Here is a 23,143-nt window from a genome sequence, read left to right on the forward strand (position 1 = left end):
TTCTTGCTTTGTTTTCATCTTTGGTGTCCCCATTGCCTTCTATGCCTACTTCAGTACTTTGCAGACTCTTGATTTCTTTTATTTCTTCATTTCTTTTTTGATATGTAACTCACATACTATACAGTTCACCTGTTTTATGGGAGTATTTAGTCCATAGTTTGTTTGTTTTTTAAAACTAATTTTCGAGCACTAAGAGGAAGGTACAGAATTCCCTGTACCCTTGCCCCAAATCCAAGCCTCTCCACTACCTCCTACCCTCCCATTAGAGTGAGACATTTGTTACGATTGGTAAACCCGCATGACATGTCAGAATTACCCAGTTCCTGATTTAGACTTCACTTTTGATGTAGTACATTCTGTAGGTTTGGACAAATGTATGCTACTGTCCATCCACCACTGTAGTATCATACAGTAGTTTCACTGATCGTTTTACTGTCTTCAAAGTTTTGCCTTTTTCAGGATGTCAGACAGATGAAATCACACAGCATATTGTCTTTCTAAACTGGCTTCTTTCACTTCGAAATATGCATTTAAATTTTCTCCATGTCTTTTTGTGGGTGGTCAGTTCATCTCCTTGTAGCTGAATAATACTTACTGTCTGAGCACACCACAGTTTGTTCCATTCACCTTCTGAAGGATTTCTTGGTAGCTTTCAGTTTGGGCAGATGAGTAAAAATGCTATAAACATATGCGTAGGGCTGTGGGTGTAGCTCAGTGGTAGAGTGCTCACCTACATATGCAAGGCTCTGGGTTTGAATCCTACCACCACAAAAAATAATACAGAACACCCAGGTGTAGGTTTTTGTAGTGATACAGTTTTCAGCTCCTTTGGAGTACCAAGAAGCATGATTGCTAGATGATATGGCAAGAGTGTGTTTAGTTTTGTAGGAAACCATCAGACTCTTCCAAAGTGGCTGTACCAGTTTATATTCCCACGCGGCATGTGAGGATGTCCATACTTGCCAACACGCACTACTTTCTCTTTTGTTCCAGCCATCCTAGTAAATGTGAAGTGGTATTCTACTGCGGTTTGGATTTGCATTTCCCTATCTTACTTATTTCCGGTTTTTAAATTTTTCTTTTTCTCCTTCAAGTATTAAAGTGTTTATTTGTTCTTGTTTTCTTCTAATTTAGTCTTCGTTTCTTGAATGCTGGTTTATGATTTCATTTGAATTCTTCTTGTTTTTTTTTTTTTTTTCCAGTTCTGGGGTTTGAACTTGGGGACCTACACCTTGAACCATTCCACCATTCCACCAGCCCTTTTTTGTGATGGGGTTTTTTCGAGATAGGGTCTCATGAACTGTTTCCCCTGAGCCAACTTGTACTGGGATCCTCCTGATCTCTGCCTCCTGAGTAGCTAGAATTACAGGGATGAGCCACCAGTGCCCGGCTTCTTGAAGTTTTTCACTTTGTTTCTCAGTTCTTTTTTTTTTTTTTTTAACTTTTCAGTGCCAGGGTCTGAATTCAGGGCCTTGCACTTGGTAGGCAGAGCCACACTCCTAGCCATGTTCTATCATTTTATTCTCCTGTTTTGTTTGGAGTTTTTTTTTTTTTTTAGGTGGTACTGGGGATTGAGCTCAGAACTCAAACTTGCTAGAGGCACTCTATCACTTGAACCACACCCCTAGTTCTTTTAAGCTTTTATGTATATTTAACAGGGTCTCAAGTTTTTGCTGGATGAGACTGGATTGCGATACTCCTATATATGGTTCCTGCTTAGCTGGGATGACAGGCTTAAGTCATTGTGCCCAGCCTTATTCTCCTGTTTTGATCAGAGGAGGCACTCTTGGTCTCCCAGCCCCGCACCAGTGGTAGGTATTTAAACCAGGGCCTCACACATGCTAAGCAAGCAATCTACCACTGGGCCACATTTCCCCTGTTTTCCCCCTACCCCCCATGTACACACACCTTTTTTAATCTTGAGACAGGGTCTTGCTAAATTACCTAGGCTGATCATGAACTTGTGGTCCTCCTGCCTCAGCCTCCCAAGTACCTGGAATCATGGATGTGTTCGACCCTACCTGGCTATTCTTGGTCTTTCATTTTGCGGCATTGGGGTTTGAACTCAGGGTCTCATACTTGCTAGGCAGGCACTCTACCACTTGAGCCTCTCCACCAGCCCCTCTTGGTCTTTTTTTATAGACACATCTTTCTGAAGTACTTTGTCATCTGTGGAGATTTGGTACTTTATCTGGCAAGCTTCTAGGTAAAGCTAGTTGCTGTCCACCTTAAGGGTAGATCATGTGGTCAGCTTTGCTATCTTCTGTTTAGGGTATGGCAGCTTGCTTCCTGAGAATTTCTGAAGCTTTTCTTTCCTTGCTTTGCTTTGCTGTCCTTGTTCGTTCCATTTTACTCCCCTTCCAGCACTTGTCCTCAGTACAGGGCACCATCCTGGTGGCTCAATGCTCAGAGGAGTTACCCAGAACCAAGGGGAGCCACGCTGTGCAATGTGGTGGTGCAGTTAGTGGCGGCTGGAGGAACTGCCTCAAGGTGGTGAAGGCCCACCCAAGAAAGGGCAAGCCCTCCATCCTCTGTGCATCCCTACTCCATCACCCACTGAGTGATTGCCCTGAGTGCGCACAGGTCCCTGCACAGGTGTTTTCCTAGTTCTGCAATGAGCTCTGAGGTTTGAAAGGTATAGTTAGGGCTGGCAGAGTGGGTCAGGTATAGCAAGCATGAGGCCAAGTCCAAACCCCAGTACCAATGGCGGCAGGGTGGTGGCGGGGAAAGGTATAGTTAAATCCTCAGTATTTTTTTTTTCTTTTCCCTCTGAGTTCAGTCCTGCTGTATTTTCAGAGTGTGTCTCAGGCTAGGGATGTTAGCTCAGTGGTAGAGTGTTCACCTGGCATACATGAAGCACCAGGTTTGATCCCCAGCGCCACAAAACGCATTATTTCTTTCAAGGTTCCAAAGAAATAACAGTAGCAGCGCAGGTTAGTACTTCTGAACACTAGGCTTGGGAGCTGAAGTGAGAAGACATTGGGGGAGAGTTGGGAGGGGCTGCTTTTTGGTGAGGGTGCAAGGCACACTCCCTCTCCCTCTCCTTAGTAGAACAAGTAAACTTGGTCCTCAATACTGCAAATCTGCGACTTTTAGAACAGGAGGGCTGGAAGGCGCTGGGGGCACCACTGTGCTGTGGTGAGGGGATGTGAGGTGAGGGACTAGGAGAGAGATCCTGCTCTCAGCCCTGGCTACTGGCCCCAAGGGACATTTGCAGATGTTGACTGTCACAACTTGGTGCCAGTGCTACTGGCTTCTAGTGGGTGCTGCCCCACCAGAGAATTGCTGGGTATCACATGCCGCCATGGAGGCACCCAGGCTGTGATAAGAGCAAATGAAGCTCTCAGGCGGACTTTGCCATCCCCTCAGAGAGCCTTGTTGTTCCAGAAATGAACTGTGTCAGGCTCAAGGTTCATTTTTTCCAGAGAATTATTTTTACATCTGCTTAGAGTCTGTGGGCAGACCATTCAGAAGAGATCTTTAATAAGCCCAAGTGCACTTGTTGGTGCAGATTTGCTTCTTATTGAGGTGGCCTGGCAGTGCTTTTTTCCTATGTGCAGCCACATGTTCCAGGTACATGTCTGAGACCTTGCTGGTTTTGGAGGGTATGGGGAGACAGCTTTGATTGCCAAGGAGACTACCAAGGGACATTTGTTACTTAATGATTAAGTACCAAATAAAGGATTAGCTAGAGCTTGTGAAATGATGGAACCCTCCCCTATTTTCAGGACCTTAGCAGCGGAGAAGTTGAGGGAAAGGGCTGCAGAAGGAACTGAGACAAAAGTTTCCCCAGCTGAGTGTCGGAGGGACTCAGCTGCCCACTTTCTGCTCTTGAGTCTGCAGACACAGGGTCATTAGCGCCAACCTTCTGTGCCTTTCCTGCTGTTTATCCAAGGCTGTCTTATCAGTTATCCTTCCTTTTCAACAGGGCAGACCTCCTTATGCTGCTTCAGCAGAAGAAGTGGCCAAAGAACTGAAGTCGAAATCTGGGGAATCCAAGTCCTCTGCAGTGTCGTCAGACGGGTCCCTGGCTGAAAATGGAGTGATGGCCGAGGAGAAGCCGGTGCCCCAGCTGAATGGGAATGCAGGAGACACCAGGGCCCCCAGCCACTCCGAAAGTGCCTTGAACAATGACTCTAAAATGTGCAATACAAATCCTCATTTAAATGCACTAAGTACAGACAGCGCCTGCCGCAGGGAGGCTGCTCTGGAGGCAGCTGTCTTAAATGAAGAAGAGTAAACTTATTTTTATAGAGGGTGAAGGATGCTGGAAGGGTAAGGATTTAGGAGTACCTGGAGAGAAAGAGAGCCTGCAGTTACGTACATTTTGTCCTGTCCGTCAGAGAAAAGTGAGGACTTTGGAAATTCAGATCCCTCTTTGATATCAGAGATTTAAACAACACATTTTTAGTTTTAACCAGTTGTAGTCAAAATGCTACAATAAAACAAAAAAGAGAGAAAGGAAATGAAGAGCATTTGACTCCCGCACTTAAAATGAAGTACACATAAAGTTTAAACTGGTTATGACAAAAGCCTATAGTTGTGTTTCTTGAACATAAAGAAAACAAATTTTGGCAGTCTTTAAGTATATATAGCTTAAAATATAATTTTTAGCATTTGGCACCATATGTATGCCATTATATTTGATTTTGCATTACTGTTTCACAATGAAGCTTTCTTTAAGGCTTTGATTTTTATGATTATGAAAGAAATAAGGCACAACCACAGTTTTTCTTTCTTACTTAAATTTCATCACTGTTGATGTGGTTATTTTGTGTTAAAAAAAAAGTGCAACTATTGAAACTAAAAAATTATAGAGTAATATTGCCGTTCTGCTGATTTTAAATATACAGTACATCATACATACGTTACAAGCAAGTGACATGGAGATAGAGCTGAAATCATAGAAGGTGCAAATGACCTTTCAAAATCAACACAATGTGTTCTGAAACTTTTTGTGACTAATACCATGCATCTGTGATCAATGAACTATGTGGTTTTGAATCGGACGTAGACCATTAGTACTACTACTTGAGCTAAACTTCTGCATGGCTCCTGATTTTTAAAGTGTGTAGTTAATATTATGCATGTCACTGTCCTTTCTTCCATTCTTACCAGTATGTGCCCATTTGCAAAACAAAAGCTAATAACCAGTAATAGTCCTATAAAAGATGTTAACTGTTTAGTCATTGATCTTGCTCTAACCTTAAAATTTTGTGATTATTGACCTCTGTTGCATTTATTCTAAAACCCCCCAAAATTATCTAGCTGTTTCAAATATCAACATTACCCTGGTGTATTCACTGCTGTATGCATTATTGTTCTTTGTTGCTGTTTTATGCCTTCATATTAGCAAAATATGAAATTCTGTGAAGAAAAAAACCCTTTGATCTTTAAAAAAAAAAAAAACAAACCACCCCCCCTTCTGTAGCAGGAAAAAAAATTGCTTGTTCTTGAGAACTTTCCCATGAAGAATTTAGTAGAAGCAAGTATACTTCTATCATTTTGATGTTTTTGTTAATGTTTCCAAACAATGTACTTTGAAATCAGAATCACTTCTTATCGTTTTCATATACTTCTGATGCTCTTCATCACATTAGTGATCAGAAATGAGGTGTAATTCCCCAACCCCTGCCCGCAAGAGCTGAGTAGGATCTTACTGTAAGTTGAAGGGAGTTCTGCCCTAACTCATGGATTGTGAAGAATGAACTGCTGTTGGGTCTGATTGACTGTGGATGGATTTGTGGTGTGGCGTATCCAGAGGCTATTGAATGCAACTTACAATGCTTAATAAAAATCTTTATTCTTTTAGTATAAACTGCTGTGCGGCTCTTAAATTCACTCGTAAAAGCATAAATTTGACAGAGGTTTAATTGGAATTGAGGTCGCTTCTGAGGACCTTGAGCGAATAGCCAAAGTTTTAAATGCATTGTGTCCTTTCAGAGTAACTCCGCTTTTCTAGCTGTAAGGGAACACCGATACACGATTTCTATGAAAACCATGCTCACGTGCAACGTTTGAGATCCATGGTTAGGTTTCACGCGACCCAAAAGGACATCCTCTGATAAACCAGGCTTAGAAGCAGAAAACTGTTTTGTTAAGACCCCGAGGAAGAAATAAATTTGATCCTGATTAAGTGGTGGTTTCGGAACTCGGAGTTGCACGTGTGAGCCGCTCTTCGCGCCATCATTTCGGCCCGAGGCTCTACTCTGCATCTTGGCAGAGCACAAGGGTACCTGGAGCGGCGAGAGCGAGCACCCGCGCGTGCGGCGGGGACCGGGGCGCGCGCTCTCCGGGGTGGGCGGGGCCGGGAGGGGCCGCGCGCCCGGCCGGGGGGCGGGGCTTGCCAGCGCCCTGTCCCCGCCCTTCCTCCTACCCGTGCCCACCCCCGGGCTCAGGGTGCGCGCGCATCCCGGGGCGGCGCCGCGGCGGAGGGCTGCGGCCCGAGGCACCCGCGCAGCAGCCTGGGGCGGGGCTGAGCCCGAGACCTCTCTCCCCGCTCGGCCCAGCTTCCCAGCGCTTCTCGCTCCGTAGGTCTCCCGGCGGCCAGCCCCACGGAGGTCCCTAAGGAACTGACCGGTACCCCAGCCTGTGCCCTGGACCCACCCTGGTCCAACCAGGCTCCTGTGTGTATGCCCAGACCCACCTAGGGCCCGAACTGAGCTCAAAATTCCCAGGCCCCTGGGAGCCCTCCCCGGTGACGCCTCTGTGCAGACCCAACGGTGACTGGGCTTCCAGATTTTGGAGGCACGTCTTTTCCCCTCCTGCTCTGTTTATCAACGTGACCTCGACGGCCTCAGGACCGACCGGATTTGAGGGCCTCTGCCGTTCTGCTTGCCAGCTGCCTGAGGGATGCCAGGCCGCTTAAGCGCCTTCTCTGTGCATGGGAGCCAGAGCTGCCCCTCTTACAGAAACCCCATTCCAGGGAGGGCCGCGAACCCTGGGAAGCAAGCTTAACTCACTCTGCACCCCATATACCTGGCCGAGGGGCAGGGTATTGGAGGAAGACTGGTTTTAGTCCTATGGTGCCTCACCTGTTAAAGAAATCACAAACCCCGCCATTTCTGGGTCTTCGATAGGCTCAGGTTCACCTCACTTGAGAACAGCAAACTGACAGGAACAGTTCTGCAGCTTGGAGAGGGAGGGACGGGGACAGGTTTCTGCACAACAAAGTCCTTGCAACAAATGCAGTCATCTCAAGGCTGTTCCCTCTGTGATAAACAGGTGCTCCCTCCTTCCACCACCTCTCTTATCACTTGGGCATTTGTAAGTGCTGTCACTCTTAGCTCCAAGGTAGGTCTCTACTCACCTTCCCAAAGCCCCAGAGGTCCAGACCTGAGCAGGAAGGAAAAGCAAGAGAGAGGGTCCAGAGGCTGCAGGGACATGGGACTGGAACCCCTGTTCCACGCTTGGCCAGAGACACACTGCTTTTCTCCCCACACCAGTAGAATTTCAGGGGAAAGCCCAAAGGCAATGCTGACGTGGGCTGAAGGACCATGGGGGATGTGCCACAGGCTAGAGCTCAGGACCATGCTGAGGCCAGTGTCAACCCTGGCTTCGGGGCATCCTGGGACAGGTCGCACACTCTATGCTTTTATTGAATTTTTTTTTTCTTGTTTCAAATGTAGTATGTGTTTATTGTGGCAAGGTAAAACCAAAAAAATCTAGGTAAAGTACATAAAGAAAAGAAAAACTACCAGTAACTCTTTCATCCTGAGACACCTATTGCTAAAGCTAGATCTCTCCTTTTTTGGATGCAATACATAGATTTTTTTTTTTCCTTCTAAAAAAAAACCAGTCAGGCTGCCCGCACATGCTTTGTGTCATTTTCCCCACAGAACATCACATGATGGCTCCTCTCAATGGTCCCCCCACAATGGACTCCCTCTTTATTTGGCAGCCTAGCGGGACATTTCCCTTACTTGTTCTATAAGTTCTTATGGAGTATCTGTGCCAGGTCCTGGCTTACCCACAAGGGACAGAAGTCCCGTGGACCCCGCCATTGTTGCATTTCCATTTGAATGGAAAAGCAACATACGTGTGCACAATTAGAAATACTTGAAGTAAAAAAAGAAAACGAGAAGAGCCAAATGCCTCACGCTTATAATCCTAGCTACTTGGGAGGCTGAGATCAGGAGGATCATGGCTCAAGGTCAGCCCGGGCAAATAGTTCATGAGACTCCATCTCCAAAATAACCAGAACAAAATGGACTGGAGGTGTGCCTCAAGTGGTAAAGCACCTACTTTGCAAACATGAAGTCCTGAGTTCAAACCACAGTCCCACCCAAAAAAAAAAAATGAGGGGAAAAAGATGGGGTGATGGGTGGGGTGAGTGACAGAAGGGAATCCACGGAGAGGGGAGAAACCAGAGGTCATCCTGAAGCTAGCCCTGGTGTGTGGGGCAGGATGGGTGTACTGGGTGGGTTCCAGGTGTTCACACCACTCATAGGTGAGCCTTGTGACAGTCTGTTGGTCTTCCTAATGAGCTTTTCACCAGAAGGAGGCATTCCTACTGATGTGACCCAAAGTATCACCCTACAGGGCTCAGGAGCCATTTGTCTGCAGAGGCCCAACTTGCTGGACCAAGCTGCTACTTTGACAGTTAAAAGTAGGCTTTCAGCTGGGCTCCAGTGACTCACATCTATAATCCTCCTCCTGGGGTGGCAGAGATTGGAAGGATGGAGGTTTGAAGCCAGCCCAGGCAAATAGTTCAAGAGAACCTCTCTCAAAAAAAAAAATCCAACATAAAAAAAGGGCTGGTGGAGTAGCTCAAGTGGTAGAGTGCGTGCTTACCAAGTGTGAGGCCCTGAGTGCAAATCCCAGTACTGCAAAAGAAAGAAGGGGGGGCTTTTTTCTTTTGGACTTTTTGAGACAGGGTCTTGGCTTGTAGTCCAGGCTGGTCTCAAAGTTTCTATCTTTTTGCTTCATTTGCATGACTTTGATTTCTAGTGGGGGTGAACATATCCCTCTTACCATTAATTTACTGTTTATTTTTTTCATTTAACAGGAGACTTGGAATGCCAGCTCACCATCCATACCTTCATCCATAACTTCAACTGCAGAGGCAAAGGGGGTGGCCTATGGGCTGCCCTGTGGAGGTAGACATCATGGAGGTTGTCCTTAGAGGGCTGTCTCTTCCACTGATTTCATTTCTGAGAATGTATCCCTACACTCCATGTCTTGGAAAAAAGTCCTTTGTTGCTTGGCCCTCCACTTGGGGAAGTGGACTGGGAAGAGCCCTCTTTGTCAGGGGCTTGCTGCTGGTGGGCCTCCTGCATCCTCCACACATGGGTCTTGGGCTGTCTGCTTCCTGTTCCCATGTGTGTCCGCCCCCCTCATGCCCCCTCACTCCCCGCCCCGCCCATCCCGAACCACAGCGGGGTGCTCAGGCTCACTGATCCTAGCCCTGTGAGCTCCCTAGCAAGGCTCAGGCTAAGCTGATCCAAGATCCAGCAGGTAGGCCTTTTGGTTTGTTTTATTTTGTTTGTGGTACCAGGATTTAACTCACGGCCTATCAAATGCTAGGCAAGTACTCCACCACTGGGAGCCACCCTCCAAACCCTTTTTGTACTTTTTTTTTTTTTTTTTTTGGGTGGGACTTGGGTTTGAAGTTAGGGCTTTGCCCTTGTAAAGCAGGTGCTCTACCACTTAAGCCATACCTCCAGTCCATTTTGCTCTAGTTATTTTTTGGAGATGGGGTCTCCTGAACTATTCGCCTAGGTTGGCATTGAATCATATCCTCCTGATCTCAGCCTCCTAAGAAGCTACAGGCATGAGCCACTGACACTGGTTTGTTTGTATGTTAGTGGCCTTGAACTACAGATTCTCCTGCAGCTGCCTCCTGAGTAGCTACACCCAGCGAGGGGGAGTCTTTTCCTTAGAGTTCCTTGCCCTGTGTTAGGGCTGAATTCCCCTTCCAAATTCATGTGGTCAAGTCCTGACCCCCAATATCTCAGAATGTGACCTTATTTGGAAGTAGGGTCTTTACAGATGTAATTAGTTGAGTTAGGACAAGCTCATGTTGGTTTTGAAGGACCTTTACCAATATGACTGGCAGAAAAAGGGAACCTGGGGAGTCTTTATTCCCATTTCCTGCATGGGAAATGCCCCCCCCCCCATACACACACAATTTCTCCCTACTTTTATCCTGTTACACTAAATTCCTTTCTAATGAACTTTGCTTTAGTTTTTGCGAAGAAGAAGAAGAGGGGGAGGAGGAGGAGGAACATGAGAGGGGAAGAGGGAAGGGGGGAGACTGCTGTGGGAACAGTGGAGTGATGTGACCACAGGCCAAGAAGCTACCAGAATGTGGACAGAGCCTTCTCTAGGGCATCCTGTGGAGTGCAGCCCTACAGACTCCTTGGTCTGAGACTTCTGGCCCCAGAGCCAGAGACACTAAACGCCTGCCATCTAAGGCGCACAGTCTGTGGTCCTTCATTACACAGCTCTGGACTTTATGCACTTGCACGCCGGAACCCAAGGTGGCGCCACCTCCCTCCCTGACCAGGTCAGGGAGGGACTCAGCCAGGTGCTGCACTCATTTCTTCTTTCCTGACTCCCATGACTGCAAGTGGCCCAGGCTGAGCAGAATGCAAATGGTTCTCAAAAGAATGAACCCTAACTGAGGAGCAAGAACTTCAGTTAGGCCTGCTGAGGCTTTTTCTTTTTGGTGTGACTGGAGTTTGAACTCAGGGCTTCACCCTGTCAAACAGGTGCTCTACTGCTTGAGCCACACCTCCAGTCCATTTGCTCTGTTTATTTTGGAGATGAAGTCTTTCAAGCTATTGTCTGGGCTGGCCTTGAACCTCGATCTTCTTGATTTCAACCTCCCAAGTAGCTAGGATTACAGGCGTTGAGTTGAGGATCCTGACCAAGAACCACAGCTGGCGGGCCCCCAAACCTGTGCAGCTGGGAAAGAAAGATCTTGGGTTTGGCCAATGAAGAGAAATGTCTATCCATCTGGGCTTTTATCCACCCACTGGTCACAGCCAGAGGGAATACAAGGGGTGGGACTGGGCTTGCTACAGGGGGATCCTACCAGGGCGATGGAACTTCTGTTTTGTTTTACTTTTTGCTGTACTAGGGTTGAACTCAGGTCCTCACATTTGCTATGCAGGTGCTCTACCACTTGAGACACTCCACCAACCCTGTTTTGTGTTGGTTATTTTTGAGATAGGGTCTCTTGAACTATTTGCCTGGGCTGGCTTTGAACCATGATCCTCCTGATCTCTGCCTCCTGAGTAGCTAGGATTACAGGCATGAGCTATCAGTACCCAGTAAAGAATTCCATTTAAAATAGCATAAAAGGGCTGGCAGAGTGGCTCAAGTGGTGGAGTGCCCGTCTAGGAAGCATGAGGCCAAACCCCATATCACCAAATAAATAAATAAATAAATAGAATAAAAATACTCAGGAATAAATTTAGCCAAGGAGGCAAGACTTGTAAGCTGAAAAGGACCAAGAGCTACTGAAAGCAATTAATGACAAGGATAAATGGAAAGTCTGTGTGTTCATGCATTAGAAGATTTTAATATTGTTAAGAGGTCACTATCTAATTTCAATGATTTGTTTTTGAGAAACAAAATTTCTAAGAAAAAAAATCCATCCTAAAATTCATATGTAATGTCAAGGGACCCCAAATAGCCAAAATAATCTTGAAAAAGAACAAAGTTGGGCCGGAAGCCAGTGGCTCACTCCTGTAATCCTAGTTACTCAGGAGGCAGAGATCAGGAGGATTGTGGTTCAAAGCCAGCTGTGGGCAAATAGTTGGCAAGAGCCTATCTCCAAAAAACTTATCATTTTTTGTGATGGTGGAGTGCCTCAAAGTGTAGGCCCTGAGTTCAAACCCCAGTATCACCAAATAAATAAATGAAAAGAAAATGAAAGCAGGGATTTCTTTTGGTATCATAGGATAATGTGGGTTTGGGGGAGTAAGGAATTGGGGAGAAACATATCCTGCTCTCCATGAAGCAATCTGCTGGCACTGACATGAGAAGAGCCAGACAGAAATTCTCCTGGCTTTCTGTGTGCGGGGGCTTACGCCTGTAACCCTAGTTACTCAGGAGGCACAGATCAGGAGAATTGAGGTTCGAAGGCAGCCTGGGCAAATAGTTTGAGAAACCCTATCTTGAGAAAACCCTTCACCAAAAAGTGCTGGTGGACTGGCTCAAGGTGTAGTCCCTGAGTTCAAACTCTAGTACTGAAAGAAACCAAAAAACCAAAAAACAAGTGGTCAAGTGGCACTGGCCTCCAAACAGACATATTGACAAGTGAAATACAACACAGTGCCTGGAAATAGATCTGCATATAGATTGGAGTTCTCAACAAGGGGCCAGGTAGTTTTCAACAAGGAGGCCAAGACCACCATTTTAATAAACGGTTGTGGGAAACCCAACCCTGAAGCTGGGGACTGGGCATGGCTCAAGTAGAGCACCTGCTTAGCAAGCTCAAAGCCCTGAGTTCAAACCCCAGTACCACCACCACCACCAAAAAAAAAAAAAAAAAAAAAAACCAGAATGAAGTTGGGCCCTTATGTTACACCATATACAAGCATTAACTCGAAATGGATCAAAGACTTTCACATAAGAGCTAAAACCAGCTGGGAACCAGTAGCTCACACCTGTAATCCTAGCTGTTTGGGAGGCTGAGATGAGGAGGATCTCCATTCAAGGCCAGCCCAGGCAAGTAGTTTTTGAAACCCCATCTCTAAAATAAGCAAAGCAAAATGGACTGGAGGTGGGGCTCAATCTTTAGAGCAACTGCTTTGCAAGTGGAAAGCCCTGAGTTCAAACCCAGTACACACCAAATAAAAGATAAACCCACAAAACTCCTAGAGGAAAACATAGGGGAAAGCTTCATGATATTGGATTTGACAATGAGTTCTTAGATATAAATTTAAAAAGCACAGGTAAGGAAAGAAATAACAGGTAATTTAGATTTCACTGAAATTAAAAAATTTTGTGCACCAAAGGACATTATCCAACAGAGTAAGGAGGCAATTACAGAATGAAAGGGAGAAATTACTTGCAAATGTATCTGATAGATTAGTATCCAGAATAAATCAAAGATTCCTACAAGTCAACCATTCAAAACTGGGCAAAGTTTTTTTTTTTTTTTTTTTTTTTTTTGTGGTACTGGGGTTTGAACTCAGGGCTTCATGCTACTTGGGCAACAGCTCCAGTCCACTTTGTTCTGGTTATTTTGGAGATAGGGTTTCACAAACTATTTGTCCAGACTGGCTTTGAACCTCAGATCTCAGCTTCCCAAGTAGCAAGGATTACAGGCGTGAGCCACCAGCTGCAGCGTTACTCCTAAGAGTCAAATGGTGCAAACAGCCCAAGTGTCCTCCAACATATGAACGGATAAACAAGGTGTGATCTGTCCACACAATGGAATATTCTTCAGTCAAAAAGGAAGAGATTTCTGATTACGGTTCAACAGGGATAAAACTTCAGGACATTTTGCCAAGTGAAACAAGCTATCACACAAAACCAAATACTATATGATTCCATGTCTTTGATGTCCCTAGAGTAGCAAAAGTTGTAGAGATAGAAAGTAGACAGGTGTCCACCAGAAGGTGGGGTGGGGAGGAGTGGACAGTAGGAAGTTGTAATTCAACAGGGACCAAATTTCAATTGGATAAGATGAAAACATTTCTGGAGATGGATGGTGGTGATGGCTGTACAGTAGTGTAAGTGGGCTCAATACTGCTAAGCTGTCCATTAAAAATGTTTGAAATGGGCTGAGGATGTAGTTCTCCAGTATGGAGCTGGCCAAGCATGGCTGAGGCCCTGGGTGTGATCCCCAGCACAGCAACAATACAACAACAACAGAAACCCAGGTTAAAATGGTGAATTTTATAATATGCATAGTTAATTGCAGTTTAAGGCAACCTGCACCAAGGCTCAACCCATTTTGTTGAGTGGGTACATTAAGGAAACAGGGACTGAGATGGGCGTTGTGTGTGTCTGTTGTAAGAGGAAGAAAACATGTCTGTGTCAAACAGGTGCTGCTGGGCAGTGCTGTGGATGTGCCCCACTGCAGTGTCAGGATGCAAGGGCACGTGGGGCCACCTAGCTCATGAGCCCATCCTCCTGACACCTGTCACAGGCCGGGCCGATTGGAGTCCTAGGCAGTGACATAGGAATACAAGTACAGACTAGCAGGTGCTGAACAGTAGTGAGTCCTGAGGAAGTAGGGACCGCTTGGCAGGTGAGTACTGAGGTCCAGGCAGCACAACCAGAAGGGGCCACTGATGTGATGTGGGTGGGGGAGGATGCCACTTGAACTTGGGGACCACTACCCCCCTCCTCTGGAAGTCCTTTCTCTCCTTGTAGTGGCCAGCATGAGCAGCTCACTTTACTCCTTTTGCCTGGGTCCCTTCTCAGAGGGCATCTCTGCCCCCTCCACCCCAGTCACCCACTGGGGTCTATGTACTTCTACAATCATGCTGTCTAAGTACATGTGTGAGACAGGTAGGGAAGTGGGGAGGAGGGCAGAGGAGCATGTCATGGGGGGAGATGGAGAAAAAGGGAGAACAGGGAAGGTATGGAGAGAGCCCTGGGATGAGGCCTGTTTGATATGGCAAATAGCAGGCAGCCCTGCAAGGGTTCTGAAAACCAGAAAAGTGTCTGGTGGATACTCACAGTTACAGCTGCAGAAAGCACAGCTGTCAGCAGATGAGATAGTCATGAGGGCCAGGAAGATGGCCAGAGATATCCATATCCTAGGGGATAAATGACTTGCAGAGGGAGATGGGGCTTTCTGGGAGAAGGCCAAGGCGAGGGGCACAGGCTCAGGACTTGCAGAAGTGTGGGCTCCTCCCTTGCTCCCTCTGCCCTCTGGCCAGGCCATTTCTCTTCCTTAGGCATTTAGTTACTTTGAGCCCCGGTTTTCACTTCTGTAAAATGGCACCAGTGTCACCAGCACTGTGCCCAGGAGGTATTTGGCAAATGTTGGGTAACTACCACTATCATTTGTAAACAAGGAACTGGAAGTGTTCAGGGAGGGAGGACTGCCCACAGTCAAGGCTGCTCCCTGTGCTGGGACCTCCAGAAGTTTCTGGCTTTGGGTAACTGGACAACTAACTCAGTGGTGCTGGGCCCTGGGCACGTGACTGATCTAGTACTGCTGTCATGGGAAAGGGAGTGTCCATTAGGCAACTGGGCTCACCCTGGGTCTTTTGGAGTCCACCCTTTAGCTGCACAAATTCACACCAAGTTGCTGACGCTGGAAGTGGCTTAACAGTTATTCCTTCCACAGAACCTTAGTATGTCAAGAAGTATCCAGGAGGAAGGTCAGCTGAAATTCAGCCAATAGGCTTATCCCAGACAGGTCAAAGGTGTGAGGTTGGGGGTACTCCTCTCTCTTTTCCCACCCCCACTTTCTTCACACTTGCCTGTGGCTAAGGCCCTGTCTTGGGTCACATCCTGAGTCTGGGCACCAGGAGTCCCCTGTTTGGGGAGTGGAGGGGAAGTAACTAAATAGGAGGGAGGACCCTCACTGAACTGCCAGCTTGCAGGCTGGCCAGAGTAGGTGAGGACTGTGCCTTGTCAAGAACACTGAGGTATGTGGAGGGATTACCTACAGTGACCAGCATGTCCTAGTGTCGTGTGGATTTTGCCACTGGATGAAGGGGAAAGACAGTTATGGAGGGAGGCAGTTCCAGCAGGCAGTTTTCTTGTTAGAAATGAGGCCCCTGTCTGGCAGGGTGCCCAAAGGATGCAACTTAGGAGGGGACAGGGGAGAGCCACCATCCCCCAGAGGGCACCTTCTCACTCCCCCATACACCAAAGGCCTCGAACACAGCAGGGGAGGACACAGGCAACATGGCCCCTCCTAGCTTCTCCTCAGGACTCCTGCTGCACAGATGCGAGGTCGCTGGACTGTCCTCCCTGATCCTTAGGTTTTCGGGGCCTGGGGACTCTAACCGGTTCCTGGGCAGCACAAATGCCAGGTAAGCTGTCTTTTTACAGAGCTGACCCATGCCAGCACGCTCTCTGGTCCCCCTGACTTTTGTCCTCCACTCCTGGGGGCTGGAGATCAGGGAAACACCAGGGGATCTGGGCGGAGGGGATTGGGGGGGGGAGCGGGGACAGCCCCCAGCTAGGAGGCAGGGAAGGGGAAGTTGTATCTGAGCCAGAAATCCAGTCGGAATTTGGGATGGGAGGGACGCAGCAGAGCCCAGGGAGAGCAGGAAAAGCCCCCTCTTCCCCACTCTGGGGGTCAGAGGAAAGTTCGGGCCAAGGAGTTGCTTCTCAGCCTTCTGGACGAGGAAGGACGGGCTGCGGGCTCATCCCGTTCCCGGGCAGCTTGCCGGGTCCGTCGTTCCCCCCTCTTCTTCCTCCAGAGTACACCCCCCCCCCGCCTGGTTCACCTTCTCCCACGGAGTCTCCCCAGTCCAGCAGCTCCCCCGGGACTCTCGGCCCACCTTCTCCACCGGCCCGCCTTCCCGGCGGCGGGAGCTGGGCCCAGGCCGGCGGGCGGAGGCGGCGCCACCCGGGGCGCTGACGTAGAGGCCGCTCGGCGGCCGGGGGTCCCTTCGGTGGGGCCGCGGCTCCCCGCCCGCCGCCCCCGCGCGTCCATTCCCTTTTGTGTCCCGCGCGCGGCCCAGCCCGGCGCACACTCGCGCCCTGCGCCCCGCGGGCCGGCGGGCGGCTCCCGGCGCAGCCCCTCCAGCCAGCGCGCCGGCATTGTGTGGACGCGCCCGGCCGGGAGCGCGCGCGCGCGCGCGCGGGGGCTGTCGTGCGCCCCCGTCCCCGTCCCCTCCCGGCCGCGGCGCCGCCTGCGCCCCGCCGCCCCCGCCGCCCCCGCGCGGCCCGGCCCCCGGCCCGGCCCGGCCCGACCCGGGCAGCGCAGCGGCGGGGCGAGCGGCGGCGCGGCGCGGCAACATGGCGACGGTGCCCGTGTACTGCGTCTGCCGGCTCCCCTACGACGTTACCCGCTTCATGATCGAGTGCGACGCCTGCAAGGACTGGTTCCACGGCAGGTGAGCACGCCGCGGTCCCCGCCCGGGCCCGGCCGGCCGGCCTGGGCCCGGCCGAGTCCAGCGCCCCCAGGCTGCGCGCCCCAGGCCCGGCTCGGGGACCGGCCGCCGCCGCATTCCGGGCGCCCGGGTCGGGCCGCGCGCCCTTTTGTGCCCAGGGCGGGGGCGCTGGGCCCGCGCCGGGCGTCCCCGGCCGCCGCGCACAAAGCGAGGCCCGCGGGGCCGGGAGGTGGGCTCCGGGCGCGGGGAAGTTGGGGCGCTGGGCCGGGGCCGGGCCGCCTGACAGCGGGGCCGCGGCGGCCGCGGAGGCCGGGCACCGGAGGGAGGCCCAGGCCCGGCGCCCCCGCCGTTCCCCCCCGCCCCTGCGAAGTTGCAGGAACTTTCCCCGCGCGGTCTCGGGGCGGTCGGGCCGGGAGAGGCGGGCGCGCAGCCTGGCGCGGGTCCCCGGAGAGGCGCGACTGGCGGGCTCCGGAGCTGGCACGGCTAGGGCGGCCGAGGGGGCTCCGGCGAGATGGTGACCGGCGCCCCCACTCTCTGCCGTGGCCTGGGAGCTCCCCTGGACCTTGTTCTGGCGGGCAGGACCCCTCCCCGGTTCCCGCGTGGCTTTTGGCCCCGGCCGGCCTGCGGGCCCTGGCGGGAGTGCGGTGACAGAACCGTGTGTGTGTGTGTGTAGGGGTGGGGGTTGTGGCTTTGCCGCCTCCTTCCTGGCCTTCGCGGGTCCCCGATTTCCCTCCTCTCTGTTCCAGGCAGGGACACCCCAGTTTTGACATGACCTTATGGTCTCTAAGGAAGATGGGGAGGGGGAAAGGAGGTAAGCCCGGAGATACTGAAGCCCGCCCTCTTGGCCCTTGCCCGTGGCCATGACCTGGCCCAGTGCCTAGTTTTCGAGAGCCCAGGTCCCTTCCCACCCAGAAGTGGAGGAGAAGGAGGAGGAAGAGGAGGAGGCGGAGGAGGAGGAGGAGGAGGAGGAGGAGGAGGAGGAGGAGGAGGAGGAGGTGGTGGTGACCCTCTTGCCTAAACTGCTCCAACAGGTTCTCTTGGATCTGACTTTGCCTGTGGGATGTGTTCGGGCCCTGGGAGGGCGGGTCTGCCCTCTGGGGCTCCACTCTTAAATGGCCAGGAGCAGACTGGAGGGAGGGGAAGGGGTGTGGTGGTAGGTGGTCCCTGATCCTCCTTCCAGGGAGGTGATCCTTCTGAGGGCTCACCCCATGGGACTTTAGGATCCCTTAAAAGTGAGCTGTGCCCTCTGGTCCAGTCTAGGGGGAGCCAGGATGGGGCCTGCTCACATCTGTCAGCCATGGGCCAGAATCCCACCTTCATGCTGGTTACAGGAATGTCTGTAAGGAGGGCAGGGGGCCTCCTTAGCTCACTATTATCTCTTGAGCCTCCTGGACTGCCTTCTCAGAATATCTAGGGCTGTGGTAAACCCCCAGGGTTATGACCCCTGGGCTCTGCCCAAAACAGAGCCACCAGCCAACTGACAGCCATCTCAGAGGGGTTCATGACCAGACCACAATGGGTCAGAGCTGGTAGGGCTTCCTCACATCCAAAGATGCTGAGACTCTGGCCCTGAATGGCCCCGAAAGTGGTGAGTTGTCCACCCCCCCACACACACTCAAGGTTTGTGGATTCCCTGGGTACCTGTCACCTCTCTGCTGCTGGCCATACTTGGTGCCCAGATTGGGGCAGGTAAAAGTGCTTGGGACTTCGTTCTATGCCCAGGGGGACCCTCTGGGAAAGGAAGGATAGTCCTGAGGTGGATGTCAACCTAGGGGAAAACCCAAGAAGGAAGGGCCTGCTACTGAGAGGGGTTAGCCCGGGGGCTCAGAGTCCTTGCTGTTAGCCCAGGCAAAGGCAAGAGGAGATGAGACCTGGTATTTGAAAGATTTTTTTTTTTTTTTTTGGGGGGGGGGGCTTTGTCTCCTTATTAGTTATTAGTTTGATTTGATTTGATCCAGGACAGGCTGTTGATCAGCACAGATTCATTTCTACTTATTTGGGGTGGCCTGGGATCTGAAAGGGTCCCAGCTTTGGGAGGTATTTTCTCATGTCTCTAATCAAGGGTTAATTGCTCAAGTGAACCCAGATCTGGGAAAAGCCTCCTGGTGGGTCTAGACCCCTGGGGGCTCCTGGTAGGGGCTGAGATGGGGAAAAGTTGAGGTCAGGGGTTGGGGACTGGGGAGTGAGGCAGGGAGAGGCAGGACTGGGCCTTGGGCTGCTGCTCCAGCTGGAGCAGATTCCTGGGCCTCCCTTAGCACACTTTTTTCATTGGTAGGTGGAAGATGGAGGGCGAGCCCCTTGCATTTCTCAACCTTAGGTATTCTTGGATGACCTTGCTGACTCTTTCCAGGCCTGCAGAGCACCTGTACTGTGATTTGCTTCATAGTTCATATTTTAACTCACTTCTTGAAAGTTTGCATACTTTCACACTTTTTATTTTGGGGGGACTGTAAACTTACAGAAGAGTTTGAAAAGTGATACATTCTCCCTCCACTTCCCCTCTATTCTACTTCCCCTAAAATTAACATCTGACCTGATAGCCACGGTGCCAGCTTCAAAACCAAGGAGAGAACACTGGTGCAGTGCTGTTGACTGGACTACAGACTTTGTTCAGATTGATTTAACCAGGTTGCTCTCCTTGATGTGTCCTCCGGTTCCAGGATCCCACATTGCATGTAATTCTCTGGTCTCCTTACTCCACCAATATGTCTTTTAAAAGGAAACTTCGTATCATTCCCTGAAATAGAACATTAGTGAGTGTAACTTGCCATGCACAGTAGCTGTAAAAATAAACACAGTAACTGTTGAAGTTAAAAAGCTTCAATTTGTCCTACCTGGGGTCACATTACATTCCTCCAGCAAGTCCTGTGTGGGAGAGAATTGAAAAGAAGGTCTCGGAGTCAATCTACACTCACAGTGGTGGAATCTGCTCTTGGCAGTGACCCTGGCCTAGAACTTGGTTGAGGCAGCTGCTTTCTAGGGCCCGAGCTTGCTTTTAGGGTGAGCCTGCTTCTTCAGGGATACCTGTGGAGGCATTCTCCAAGGGGGAAGGAGGGGGAGTGTGTACCATTCTAGCTGTTCCTCCTGCATTCCCTTGATGGATTGGGGGAGGGTGGGGGCTAGGGACTGGAGAAGGAGACCTTCCTTTCAGTCCTGGGATGTAATGTGCTGTACCTGAGGTGCCTTTCCTCTCACATCCTTGTAAGGTTCCTCCTCCAAGCCCATCCCCATCTTTTTTTTTCTTTTTTCTTTTTTTTTTTGGTAGTGGTACTGGGTTTGAACCCAGGGCTTCACTCTTGCTAGGCAGGTGCTCTACCACTTGAGCCACTCTGCCAGCCCTTTTATGTGTTGGGTATTTTTGAGATAGGGTCTTGAGAAGTATTTGCCTGAGTTGGCTTCAAACATGATCCTCCTGATCTCTGCCTCCCAGCTAGCTAGAATTACAGGTGTGAGCCTCTGGTACCCAGCTGTGACCCTCTTTTAGGTGCTTGTTTTATTGGATTTGAAGGCTTTTTGGAGGTATCACCAGTAAAATTGACTTGAAAGAGCTTGAAAGCTGTGCAGGGGACTTTGGTGACAAAAATTTCACTTATCCTCAGTAGATATTTGTTCAGCATGTATTTTATGAGGGCTTGGAGTAGTTGTGAGGACTTGGGGGTAACCAGAGAGATTTCTTGCCCCTTACAGGGGTTTTTTGGTCAGAGAATGAAACTTGCAGATGGAGTTCCATCTCATTGTAGTGGGTCTTGTCCCATATGGGTGAGCGAGTGTCGTGAGAGCAAAGAAATAGGGATGGTGTGGGGGCAAGGAGGCTATTGTTGGGGGGCTATAGGTGAAGCCAGGACTCAGCTCATCAGAGGGCAAGAACCACAATGAGGGGTCTGAGCAGAGATGGGGAAGGAACAGGCTGAGGGTTTTTTTTGTTGTTGTTGTTTTTTGAGACAGGGCCTTACCATATAGCTCAGGTTGGCTGTGAGCTCATGCTCCTCCTGCCTCAACCTCCTGAGTGCTGGGATTGCAGGCACACCCCACCCCATGAGGGTGGGGGCAGGGAGCCAGCCCGGAGGTGATTGCTACCACCCAAATGAGAGAGGATAGGGCTCATTCATTTAGGAGATGGGGTACTGGAGTGGGGGAACGGGTCAGATTCTGGGACTGCTTGAAAGGCACAGCGGACAAGACTTTTCTAGCATGCCTGTCTCTGATTCAGTGTTATGTTTGTCTTTCCTTCTGGGTTGTATATGCTCTCCTCCCCAAGGCCCTGTTTCTATGTCCATCTTCCTCAGGACTGAGTTAGCCTGTGTGGGCTTTCCTTATGTCATCCACCCTTCAGTTCCTTGGTCAGAGCTGCATCTGAGGTACCTGGGGATATGGACTGGGGCTTGTGGCTGTGCTCAGTGGGCTGATTCTGTTGTTGGCTAATGGAGTGTGTATATCAGAGAGTTGAGGGGGCCCTGCGAGGGGTCAGGTGCCATGGTTAATATCTGGGTGGTCAGAGCCCCAAATGCTGAATGCTGGGGAAGGGGTCTCCTCACAGAGGCAGCATTGCCTTGTGTTTAGGAATAACAATGAATCATTTTAAGATAGGGAATTTTCCCTGTGTGAGTTCTCCAAGTTCTGGACGAGGTGGGACGAATGTCCGGCCAGCGTCTAGAGCATAAAGCAGACTTCTAATGATGTTTTCTAAATGAGATGTGTCTCAAAGGAAGCAACTTGGTGTGAGCCTCATCTTAATAGCCAGAATGTTTGCTTTTATTGGAAATATGTGGCTATAAATGGGCTTGGTGTGAGCCTCGGGGCTGCAGCCCACATTTGTTGGGGCCACTTGGGCATCAGGCATGGTAACAGATGACCTGAGATCCAAGCTGAAGTTTGGGATGTCTGATGTCGATTCTGCCACTCCAGAACACCCTCTTCTCTTGGTCTTTATTTCAAATATGTGAAGGAATTTGCTTTTGGAAGCGGACCGTAAGACAGTGTTCCATGATGGAGTACACTGGAAGGATGTAACTCCTGAAGTTCAGGCTGTGGGTAAACGAAGTCTGCCAACTGACTTTTGAGATTACAGGTGGTTACAGTAGTGCTGCAGGAACTGTTTGAAGGGTTATTGTGCAGCTGTCATTTTCTTTGGTTCCCATATCAACCAGGAGTTGTACATAGGGTGGGTCACACTGTCATCGCCATTCTCAGCAATGACCCAGAAGCCGCCAAGGGAGAAGTCACAGAGCTCAGTCACATGCACCTTTCCTGACTCTAGTCAGTGCACTCTGACCTGGGGCAAGTGGACGCACTCACCTCCAAGAGGCTGCAAGTGAGGAGGTGGTGTCTGGCTGTGCTCTTTGGGCTCAAGAGTCTGAGCAAATACAGGTACTGAAAACTGCTCTGTCCATGAGGGCTGCAGATGGTGCTAGTTACGTAAAGGAGGTGGTTCGCTGCAAGCCACCTGTGCAGCTCTGGGCTCAATCTCAAGAGTGTGCCACGAATTGCTCAGGGTCCCTCCCACGGAAGGCCCCATCTCTGCATCCCTCCTTATCTGTCCATCCCCTTACTTGTGCCAGCCTTAATTCCCAGCTTTGTGACTTGATGGCAGTGGGCTACTCTACCTGTGTCAATCCGCCCCCCCCCCCAAAGTGCTGGGGGGAAACAAAAAAACCTATTTAGAATTCTGACCAGACTGACTTTCATAACAGACCCTGAGAACTGGAAGTCTGTCCAGGCATACAGAGATACCAGTCTTTTATCTTTTTTAAAGAGTTGGTATAAAATTCAGTTAACATAAAATTAACCATTTTAATATTACAGTTTACCGCAGCACTACAAAAAAGTACAGTTTAGTGGCATTTAGTGTATACATAATGGTTGTGTAACCATCACCTCTATCTAGTATCCAAACATTTTCCTAACTACAGAGTAAACCCTCTACGTTAAGCAGCCCCTCCCCGTGTACCTTCCCTTAGCCCTGACAACCACTAGTCTGCTTTCTGGCTCTATGGACTTATCGATTCTGTATGTTTTGTTTCTTATATAAATAGAATATCACAATATGTGAGCTTTTGAATCTGGCTTCTTTCACTGAGTGTAATGTTTTTGAGGTTCATTTACATTGTAGCTTGTGTCAGTGTTTCATTGATTTTTTTTTTTTTTCAGTACTGGGGTTTGAA

General features: G+C 49.8%; 2 protein-coding genes across 12 annotated transcripts in view; both read left to right on the forward strand.

Annotated features, from left to right (window-relative positions):
- Fam120a (family with sequence similarity 120 member A) overlaps nt 1-5,818 on the forward strand; it is a 99,838-nt gene extending 94,020 nt beyond the window's left edge. For all 4 annotated transcript variants that reach the window (XM_074052521.1, XM_074052523.1, XM_020186598.2 and 1 more), the window contains one exon: nt 3,929-5,818. In XM_074052521.1, coding sequence (XP_073908622.1) covers nt 3,929-4,240 — 312 coding nt within the window. In that variant the 3' untranslated portion in view covers nt 4,241-5,818. The remainder of the gene's footprint in view (nt 1-3,928) is intronic.
- A 9,436-nt stretch (nt 5,819-15,254) lies between these two features.
- Phf2 (PHD finger protein 2) overlaps nt 15,255-23,143 on the forward strand; it is an 88,497-nt gene continuing 80,608 nt past the window's right edge. For 3 of the 8 annotated variants that reach the window (XR_012440561.1, XM_074052524.1, XM_074052525.1), the window contains exon 1: nt 15,255-15,953. Coding sequence is in view for 7 of the 8 variants with exons in the window: in XM_074052524.1 (XP_073908625.1) it covers nt 15,826-15,953 (128 nt within the window). In the remaining variant the exon portion in view is untranslated. Of the gene's footprint in view, nt 15,954-16,827; nt 16,986-23,143 lie in introns of those variants that run through there. The other 5 variants (XM_074052526.1, XM_020186577.2, XM_020186586.2 and 2 more) reach the window with 3 other exon arrangements.

Source organism: Castor canadensis, chromosome 13 (assembly GCF_047511655.1).
Source record: "Castor canadensis chromosome 13, mCasCan1.hap1v2, whole genome shotgun sequence".
NCBI classification, from domain to species: Eukaryota; Metazoa; Chordata; class Mammalia; order Rodentia; family Castoridae; genus Castor; species Castor canadensis.